Genomic DNA, 11,377 nt, shown 5'->3' with positions numbered 1-11,377 from the left:
TCAAACTGTTTATAAGCACTGATGAATATTTTTGCTCAATTTGGAGCAGCTGGTTTTGACAAACTGTCATAACTACACCTTTACAAATGTTCACTTCATCGTTAGATAATTCAATGTACGTAAAATCGTTTCGGCCAAAATTAGAATATTTCACATAAAATGTAGATTCTTAGCTGCCTTCCAGATCGCTACTCTGTTCATAACTCGTAGGCTAATTATGATGAGCTTTGGAATCAAGTGAGATCAACAACAGAGGCTTTGTACCCACCTCGATTCACAAGTAAACACTATATGTTTTAACATCTAGGCTTTTCCTTGTAGACCCAGGGTTGGTGGCGAGGCTGTGCTCCGAGGCTTGGGTGGACACGATTCTTCTGAGGTACGACCCCGGTCTGGTGCAGCTAGAATCGTTACTGAGGTCGTCTGATAACGTCTTGGGCAAGAAGAACGTTGTAGTTTTCTGTTCTCGCAGCCACACCCTCCACCTCTTTCAACAGGTATCAAAGATTTCTTGAAAGCGGCAAAATATGTTTTGATATTGAAAATCAAATTGATAATTCAGCAACAGATGTGTGGGTACATGGAAATGACACAGCGAAGATGAGAAGGTGGTGGAGAGACTGGGCCCTACGAGCATGAGAATCCCTCACCATACACGCAGATGGGGAAGTACACGCCAGCCAGATGAATCCATAACTTTGCAGGACTCACTCCACAGGTACGAGCCAGGATGCTGGAGTCGACAACGGTGCAGTGGTTCGTGGTGGTGAAGGAAGAACTGACCAGCGCTCTCCAGGACCTCCTCAGAGAAGGCACCCAGGTTGGCTACGAAGAAGAGAGAGAGAGAGAGAGAGAGAGAGAGAGAGAGAGAGAGAGAGAGAGAGAGAGAGAGAGAGAGAGAGAGAGAGAACACAGGAGCAGTTAAGTTCAAAGAGGAAGTCCAGTGAGGCCCATGATGAGATGCTCAGGTAGACTCAGGAAAGGTGAGGTAGGCAATGGGGCTCAAGGATCCTCATGGAATCTTCGGAATGCTTAAACAGATGAAGGAAAGGTCTGACAGATTCAAGCAAACTTAGGCAGACTTGGGGATCTTACACAGAAAGAGGGTATGAGACTGACTCACAAAGCAACAAGTAGGTAGACTGGTAAATGTATAATCTTGTAGATGATAGAATAAGATGGTCACTCCTGCCTTCTGACTCAACAGGTGGTGCTCCTGACGAATGAGTCTGCTGCCAGTTACAAGCTAGCCACTGCCAGGGTCAACATGCAAGGTAAAGTCAGGTCAGTGTGCTGGTTTTTTAACTTTTCAACCTTCAAGTATGAGAGTATGAATGAAGTGTTAACATTTTTTGACAAGATGATGGCGAAGCGAATATTACGATAATCAAGACCCCCTCGAGAAGGATGTCTTCACCCCTCGACATGTAACATTATATTTTATCTAATAACAGTTCGATTTAACATATGATTGAAATATCCTCTTATGATTCATTTATCATGGATGATAAAGCGTGTGTGCCAGTAGATACGGAGAAAAGTGAGAGGTTCGAAGATGGATCTGCGTCAAAGGTGTTTACTATGGTCATGGAAGAAGTGGTGAGAGAGGTTGATACTAGGGTCTTGGAGCAAGGAGCAGGTCTGCAGTATGCTGCGGGTTGGGGAGCATAGGAGGTGGATCAGATGGATGCAGAGAACACATCTTTAGCGGAAGACTCCAGAAATTGGATTGATTTAGGTACTGAGGAGTGGACGCGACAGCAGATGGAACCATGAGGGATGAAGTGAGTCACAGTGTGTAAGAAGAAGCAAAAGTCCTGAGTAATTTAAGGAGAGTGTAGAAGGAAATGTTACGTTCTGTAAGGGGAAAGATGAGTACGTCTGAAGGTACAGTCGTCCCGACTACGTTGTTTGGATGCAGGATTTGGGCCGCGATTGCAAAAGAAAGGTAAAGGGACGGGTATGCTGAAGGATGACACTATATGTGGTGTAAGACAGGTTTATCGTGTGGGAGAGTACATGGACTGTGAGAGGTGTGGTGGTTAGTGTAGTATGACTAAGTGCTAGTCGACCTGGATGTAATGAAGTAATTTGGACGTATGGAGTAGATAAGTGAATGGAGACTGACAGAGGGAATCTTTGTCGTAAGTGGTCAGAGTGAGGGTGGAGGAGAGCAAAAGAGAAAGGAAAGATTGGCCTGAACATTCAGGAGCAACGGAGGCACGCACTGATGACAGCGGATTGGATCGATGTGGTATATAGGGGGTAACGTGTTGTTATTGGACTGAATTAGGGCATATGAAGCAACCAAGGTAAATCACGGAAGAGTCTATACGACCTGGCTGTGGATGGAAGGCTCTGGATTTAGTACATCATGCATGACGTCAGGCTAGGGACTGGATGTGTGTCACTGCCACAGCTCCTTGTATTCTTGACTCTACTTCGCTAAAGTAAGGTCGACAGTTATGTACAATATGGCATGAGATACTGTCTTATGACCTTCCTCTACTTTGATGACCTTTACTGTTGAACACATGTGACTGTATCTGTCATACACGACTAAATACACGTATTTGACTACAGATTTGAGGCAGCCGGCAATACTCATGACATGGCAGCTACTTCCCTCTACATGCAGCTGGTGCCGGACTTGCTCCAGCTGTATACAGACTTCCATGGTCGGCAGCTGGTGGTCTCGGCAAACGACAACTGGCCGTTCCTGGGCCTGACTCACCTGCCGGACGGCCGTGTCAAGATGGACTCAGGCATCGACGTCAACATCATCAACACCCTCAGCACACGCCTCAACTTCACGTCAGTTAAGGCTAATATTTATATTCATTTATCTATCATACTTTGTCGCTGTCTCCCGCGTTAGCGACGTTGCGCAAGGAAACAGACGAAAGAATAGCCCAACCCACCCATGTACACATGTATATACATACACGTCCACACACGCACATATACATACCTATACATCTCAACGTATGCATATATATACACACACAGACATATACATATATACACATGTACATAATTCATACTTTCTGCCCTTATTCCTTCCCGTTGCCACCCCGCCACACATGAAATGAAAACCCCCTCCCCCACATGTGCGCGAGGTAGCGCTAGGAAAAGACAACAAAGGCCACATTCGTTCACATTAACTCTCTAGCTGTCGTGTATAATACACCGAAACCACAGCTCCCTTTCCATATCCAGGTCCCACAGAACTTTCCATGGTTTACCCCAGACGCTTCACATGCCCTGGTTCAATCCATTGACAGCACGTCGACCCCGGTATACCACATGGCTCCAATTCACACTATTCCTTGCACACCTTTCACCCTCCTGCATGTTCAGGCCCCGATCACTCAAAATCTTTTTCACTCCATCTTCCACCTCCAATTTGGTCTCCCACTTCTCCTCGTTCCCTCCACCTCTGACACATATATCCTCTTGGTCAATCTTTCCTCACTCATTCTCTCCATGTGACCAAACCATTTCAAAACACCCTCTTCTGCTCTCTCAACCATACTCTTTTTATTACCACACATCTCTCTTACCCTTTCATTACTTACTCGATCAAACCACCTCACAACACATATTGTCCTCAAACATCTCACTTCCAGCACATCCACCCACCTCCGCACAACTCTATCTATAGCCCACGCCTCGCAACCATATAACATTGTTGGAACCACTATTTCTTCAAACATACCCATTTTTGCTTTCCAATATAACGTTCTCGACTTCCACACACTCTTCAACGCTCCCAGAACTTTCGCCCCCTCCCCCACCCTATGATTCACTTCTGCTTCCATGGTTCCATCCGCTGCCAAATCCACTCCGAGATATCTAAAACACTTCACTTCCTCCAGTTTTCTTCATTCAAACTTACCATCTAATTGACTTGTCCCTCAACCCTACTGTACCTAATAACCCTACTCTTATTCACATTTGCTCTCAGCTTTCTTCTTTCACACACTTTACCAAACTCAGTCACCAGCTTCTGCAGCTTCTCACCCGAATCAGCCACCAGCGCTGTATCATCAGCGAACAACAACTGACTCACTTCCCAAGCTCTCTCATCCACAACAGACTGCATACTTGCCCCTCTTTCCAAAACTCTTGCATTCAGCTCCCTAACAATCCCACCCATAAACAAATTAAACAACCATGGAGACATCACACACCCCTGCCGCAAACCATCATTCACTGAAACCATTCATTTTCCTCTCTACCTACACATACACATGCCTTACATCCTCGACAAAAACTTTTCACTGCTTCTAACAACTTACCTCCCACACCATAAATTCTTAATACCTTCCACAGAGCATCTCTATCAACTCTGTCATATGCCTTCTCCAGATCCATAAATGCTACATACAAATCCATGTGCTTTTCTAAGTATCTGTCACATACATTCAAGGCAAACACCTGATCCACACATCCTCTACCACTTCTGAAACCACACTGCACCTCCCCAGTCTGATGCTCTGTACATGCCTTCACCCTCTCATTCAGTACCCTTCCATATAATTTCCAGGAATACTCAACAAACTTATACCTCAGTAATTTGAGCACTCACTCTTATCCCCTTTGCCTTTGTACAATGGCACTATGCAAGCATTTCGCCAGTCCTCAAGCACCTCACCATGAGTCATACATACATTAAATAACCTTACGAATCAGTCAACAATACAGTCACTCTCTTTTTTGATAAATTGCACTGCAATACCATCAAAACCTTGCCAGCTTTCATCTTCGCAAAGCTTTTACTACCTTCTTCTCTGTTTACCAAATCACTCTCCCTAACCCTCTCACTTTGCACGGCACCTCGACCAAAACACCTATATCTGTCACTCTATCATCAAACACATTCAACAAACCTTCAAAATACTCACTCCGTCTCCTTCTCAAATCACCACTACTTGTTATCACCTCCCCATTAGCCCCTTCACTGAAGTTCCCACTTGTTCCCTTGCCTTATGCACTTTATTTACCTCCTTACACAACATCTTTTTATTCTCCCTAAGGTTTAATGATATTCTCTCACCCCAACTCTCATTTGCCCTCTTTTTCGCCTCTTGCACCTTTCTCTTGACCTCCTGTCTCTTTCTTTTATACATCTCTCACTCATTTGCATTATTTCCCTGCAAAAATAGTCCAAATGCCTCTCTCTTTCACTAATAATCTTACTTCTTCATCCCACCAATCACTACCCTTTCTAATCTGCCCACCTCCCACGCCTCTCATGCCACAAGCATCTTTTACGCAAGCCATCACTGCTTCCCTAAATACATCTCATTCCTCTCGACTCCCCTTACGTTCTTTGTTCTCACCTTTTTCCATTCAGTACTCAGTCCCTCCTGGTACTTCCTCACACAAGACTCCTTCCCATGTTCACTTACTCTCACCACTCTCTTCACTCCAACATTCTCTCTTCTTTTCTGAAAACCTCTACAAATCTTCACCTTCGCGTCCACAAGATAATGATCAGACATCCCTCCAGTTGCACCTCTCATCACATTAACATCCAAAAGTCTCTCTTTCACGCGCCTATCAATTAACACGTAGCCCAATAACGCTCTCTGGCTATCTCTCCTACTTACATACGTATACTTATGCTATATCTCTCTTTTTAAACCATGTATTCCCAATCACCAGTCCTTTTTCAGCACATAAATCTACAAGCTCTTCATCATTTCCATCTACAACACTGAACACCCCATGTGCACCAATTATTCCCTCAACTGCCACATTACTCATTACTCAACCATCACTATAACCCGGTCTCGTGCATCAAAACAACTAACACACTCGCTCAGCTGCTCCCAAAACACTTGCCTCTCATGATCTTTCTTCTCATGCCCAGGTGCATATGGACCAGTAATCACCCATCTCTCTCCATCCACTTTCAGTTTTCCCCATATCAATCTAGAGTTTACTTTCTTACACTCTATCACATACTCCCACCACTCCTGTTTCAGGAGTAGTGCTACTCCTTCCCTTGCTCTTGTCCTTTCACTAACCCCTGAATTTACTCCCAAGACATTCCCAAACCACTCTTCTCCTTTACCCTTGAGCTTCGTTTCACTCAGGGCCAAAACATCCAGGTTCCTTTCCTCAAACATACTACCTATCTCTCCTTTTTTCTTATCTTAGTTACATCCACACACATTTAGACACCCCAATCTGAGCCTTTGAGGAGGATGAGCACTCCCCGCCTGACTCCTTCTTCCGTTTCCCCGTTAAGTTAAAATACAAGGAGGGGAGGGTTTCCAACCCCCCACTCCCGTCCCCTTTAGTGGCCTCCTACGACACGTGAGGGATGCGTGGGAAGTATTCTTTCTCCCCTATCCCCAGGCTGATGTATATATTTTAATTATCTATTTTGCTTTGTCGCTATCTCCCGCGTTAGCGAGGTAGCGCAAGGAAACAGACGAAAGAATGGCCCAACCCACCCACATACACATGTATATACATACACGTCCACACACGCAAATATACATACCTATACATCTCAATGTACACATATATATACACACACAGACATATACATATATACACATGTACATAATTCATACTGTCTGTCTTTATTCATTTCCATCGCCACCTCGCCACACATGGAATAACATCCCCCTCCCCCCTCATGTGTGCGAGATAGCGCTAGGAAAAGACAACAACGGCCCCATTCGTTCACACTCAGTCTCTAGCTGTTATGTAATAATACACCTAAACCACAGCTCCCTTTCCACATTCAGGCCCCACAGAACTTTCTATGGTTTACCCCAGACGCTTCACATGCCCTGGTTCAATCCATTGACAGCATGTTGACCCTGGTATACCACATCGTTCCAATTCACTCTATTCCTTGCACGCCTTTCACCCTCCTGCATGTTCAGGCCCCGATCACTCAAAATCTTTTTCACTCCATCTTTCCACCTCCAATTTGGTCTCCCACTTCTCCTCCTTCCCTCCACCTCTGACACATATATCCTCTTGGTCAATCTTTCCTCACTCATTTTCTCAATGTAACCAAACCATTTCAAAACACCCTCTTCTGCTCTCTCAACCACACTCTTTTTATTTCCACTAATCTCTCTTACCCTTACATTACTTACTCGATCAAACCACCTCACACCACATATTGTCCTCAAACATCTCATTTCCAGCACATCCACTCTCCTGCGCACAACTATCCATAGCCCACGCCTCGCAACCATACAACGTTGTTGGAACCACTATTCCTTCAAACATACCCATTTTTGCTTTCCGAGATAATGTTCTCGACTTCCAAACATTCTTCAAGGCTCCCAGAATTTTCGCCCCCTTCCCAGCCCTATGATTCACTTCCGCTTCCATGGTTCCATCCGTTGCCAGATCCACTCCCAGACATCTAAAACACTTCACTTCCTCCAGTTTTTCTTCATTCAAGCTTACCTCCCAATTGATTTGACCCTCAACCCTACTGTACCTAATAACCTTGCTCTTATTCACATTTACTCTTAACTTTCTTCTTTCACACACTTTACCAAACTCAGTCACCAGCTTCTGCAGTTTCTCACATGAATCAGCCACCAGCGCTGTATCATCAGCGAAAAACAGCTGACTCACTTCCCAAGCTCTCTCATCCACAACAGACTGCATACTTGCCCCTCTTTCTAAAACTCTTGCATTCACCTCCCTAACAACCCCATCAATAATAAATTAAACAGCCATGGAGACATGACACACCCCTGCCGCAGACCTACATTCACTGAGAACCAATCACTTTCCTCTCTTCCTACACGTGCACATGCCTTACATCCTCGATAAAAAACTTTTCACTGCTTCTAACAACTTGCCTCCCACACCATTTATTCTTAATACCTTCCACAGAGCATCTCTGTCAACTCTATCATATGCCTTCTCCAGATCCATAAATGCTACTTACAAATCCATTTGCTTTTCTAAGTATTTGTCACATACATTCTTCAAAGCAAACACCTGATCCACACATCCTCTACCACTTCTGAAAGCACACTGCTCTTCCCCAATCTGATGCTCTGTACATGACTTCACCCTCTCAATCAATATAATTTACCAGGAATACTCAACAAACTTAAACCTTTGTAATTTGAGCACTCACTCTTATCCCCTTTGCCTTAGTACAATGGCACTATGCAAGCATTCCGCCAATCCTCAGGCACCTCACCATGAATCATACATACATTAAATAACCTTACCAACCAGTCAACAATACAGTCACCCCCTTTTTTAATAAATTCTACTGCAATACCATCCAAACCTGCTGCCTTGAAGGCTTTCATCTTCCGCAAAGCTTTAGTACCTCTTCTCTGTTTACCAAATCATTTTCCCTAACCCTCTCACTTTGCACACCACCTCGACCAAAACACCCTATATCTGTCACTCTATCATCAAACACATTCAACAGACCTTCAAAATACTCACTCCATCTCCTTCTCACATCACCACTACTTGTTATCACCTCCCCATTTGCCCCCTTCACTGAAGTTCCCATTTGCGCCCTTGTCTTACGCACTTTATTTACCTCCTCTCATTTGCCCTTTTTTCACCTCTTGCACCTTTCTCTTGACCTCCTGCCTCTTTCTTTTATACATCTCCCACTCATTTACATTTTTTCCCTGCAAAAATCGTCCAAATGCCTCTCTCTTCTCTTTCACTAATAATCTTACTTCTTCATCCCACCACTCACTACCCTTTCTAATCAACCCACCTCCCACGCTTCTCATGCCACAAGCATCTTTTGCGCAATCCATCACTGCTTCCCTAAATACATCCCATTCCTCCCCCACTCTTCTTACCTCCTTTGTTCTCACCTTTTTCCATTCTGTACTCAGTCTCTCCTGGTACTTCCTCACACAAGTCTCCTTCCCAAGCTCACTTACTCTCACCAATCTCTTCACCCCAATATTCTCTCTTCTTTTCTGAAAACCCCTCCAAATCTTCAACTTCGCCTCCACAAGATAATGATCAGACATCCCTCCAGTTGCACCTCTTAGCACATTAACATCCAAAAGTCTCTCTTTCGCGCGCCTATCAATTAACACGTAATCCAATAACGTTCTCTGGCCATCTCTCCTACTTACATATCTATACTTATGTATATCTCGCTTTTTAAACCAGGTATTCCCAATATATATATATATATATATATATATATATATATATATATATATATATATATATATATATATATATATATATATATATATAGTTAATCACCGTCTTCCTCGTTAGGGAGGTAGCGCAAGGAAACAGACGATAGAATGACCCAACGCATCCACACACATATGCCCATACATAAACGCCTACACACGCACATGTACATGCTTATAAATTGCAACGTGTACATACATATACATACACAGCCGCCTTCAGCTATTCCCGTTGCCACCCCGGCACACATGAAATACCCCCCCCCCCCCCCCTCCCCGCAAGGTAGAGCTTGGAGAAGACAACAAAGGCCACATTCGTTCCACTCGGTCTCTAGCTGTCACGTGTAATGCACCGGAGCCATAGGTCCTTTTACACATTCAGGCCCCACAAAACTTTCCATGGTTTACCCCAAACGCTTCACATGCCTTGGTTCAATTCATTGACAGCACGTCGACCCCGGTATACCACATCGCTCCAATTCACTCAATTCCTTACACGCCTTTCACCCTCCTGTATGTTTGGGCCCCGATCGCTCAAAATCTTTTTTGCTCCATCCTTTTTCCACCTCCAATTTGGTCTCCCCCTTCTCCTCGTTCTCTGAACCTCTGACACATATAATCTCTTTTTCAATCTTTCCTCACTCATTCTCTCTATGTGACTAAACCATTTCAACACACCCTCTTCTGTTCTCTCAACCACACTATTTTCATTGCCACACATCTCTCTTACCCTGTCATTACTTACTCGATCAAACCACCTCACACCACATATTGTCCTCAGACATTTCATTTTCAACATATCCAGCCTCCTGCGCACAGCCCTATCTATAGTCCATGCCTCGCAACCTTCGTTGGAACCACTGTTCCTTCAAACATACCCATTTTTGCTCTCCGAGATAACGTTCTCGCCTTCCACACATTCTTCAATGCTCCCAGAACCTTTGCCCCCTCCCCCACCCTATGACTCACTTCCGCTAAATCCACTCCCAGACATCTAAAGCACTTCACTTAATCCAGTTTTTCTCCATTCAAACGAACCTCCCAATTGACTTGTCCCTCAACCCTGCTGACCCTAATATCCTTGCTCTCATTCACATTTGCTCTCAGCTTTCTTCTTTCACACATTTTACCAAACTCAGTATGCAGTCTGTTGGGAAGGAGAGGGCTTGGGAAGTGAGTCAGTTGTTGTTCGTTGATGATACAGCGCTGGCGGCTGACATAGAGGAGAAAGAATACTTCCCACGTATTACGTGCGTGTCGTAGAAGGCGACTAGAAGGAGTGGGAGCGGGGTGCTGGAAATCCTCCCCTTTCTTTATCAGTTTTCCAAAAGAAGGAACGGAGAAGGGGGCCAGATGAGGATATTGCTTCTAAGGCTCGGTTCTCTGTTCTTGACGCTACCTCGCTAACGCGGGAAATGGCGAATATATATATATATATATATATATATATATATATATATATATATATATATATATATATATATATATATATATATATACATATATATATATATATATATATATATATATATATATATATATATATATATATATATATGATTTATTTATTCATTTATATATTTATTTATTTATTCATTGTACTTTATCGCTGTTTCCGCGGCAGCGAGGTAGCGTCAGGAAACAGACGAAGAATGGCCCATTCACTCATATACACACACAAATATATATGTATATATAAACGCCCATACACGAACATATACATTCATTTACATATCAACATATACATATACATACACAGACATATGCATATATACACATGTGCATATTCATACTTGCTTGCCTTCATCCATTTCTGTCGCTTCCCCACCCCACAGGAAGAGAGAGAGAGAGAGAGAGAGAGACTATAAAGTTGGTAATTTCAAAGATCGCTTAAACAAATCACCACAACTACCAGGAAACAATGATGTCCTCAACAAGGACATGAATAATAACAATGAATTCTGTATTGTCAATAACTTTAGATACTTTCAACATACATATCATAAACAACAGTATTCATACTTGCATCAGCAATAACATCAACAATAACAAAGTCATCAACCACCATGACATGAGCGTCAAGAACAACAGTAAAAGTCTCTCTCTCTCTCTCTCTCTCTCTCTCTCTCTCTCTCTCTCTCTCTCTCTCTCTCTCTCTCTCTCTCTCTCTCTCTCTCGCCAGTTCTCATTTC

General features: G+C 43.5%; 1 protein-coding gene across 1 annotated transcript in view; it reads left to right on the top strand.

Annotated features, from left to right (window-relative positions):
- Positions 1–290: 290 nt before the first annotated feature.
- LOC139762046 (glutamate receptor ionotropic, delta-2-like) overlaps positions 291–11,377 on the top strand; it is a gene marked incomplete at its 5' end in the record, with an annotated part of 55,668 nt that continues 44,581 nt past the window's right edge. Inside the window, 4 exons of the mRNA XM_071686815.1 lie at positions 291–497; positions 719–820; positions 1,208–1,284; positions 2,584–2,814. Coding sequence (XP_071542916.1) covers positions 291–497; positions 719–820; positions 1,208–1,284; positions 2,584–2,814 — 617 coding nt within the window. The remainder of the gene's footprint in view (positions 498–718; positions 821–1,207; positions 1,285–2,583; positions 2,815–11,377) is intronic.

Source organism: Panulirus ornatus, chromosome 42, assembly GCF_036320965.1.
Source record: "Panulirus ornatus isolate Po-2019 chromosome 42, ASM3632096v1, whole genome shotgun sequence".
Lineage (NCBI taxonomy): Eukaryota > Metazoa > Arthropoda > Malacostraca > Decapoda > Palinuridae > Panulirus > Panulirus ornatus.
The sequence above is the reverse complement of the archived record's forward strand: the minus strand, read 5'-3'. Positions and strand labels throughout refer to the sequence as shown.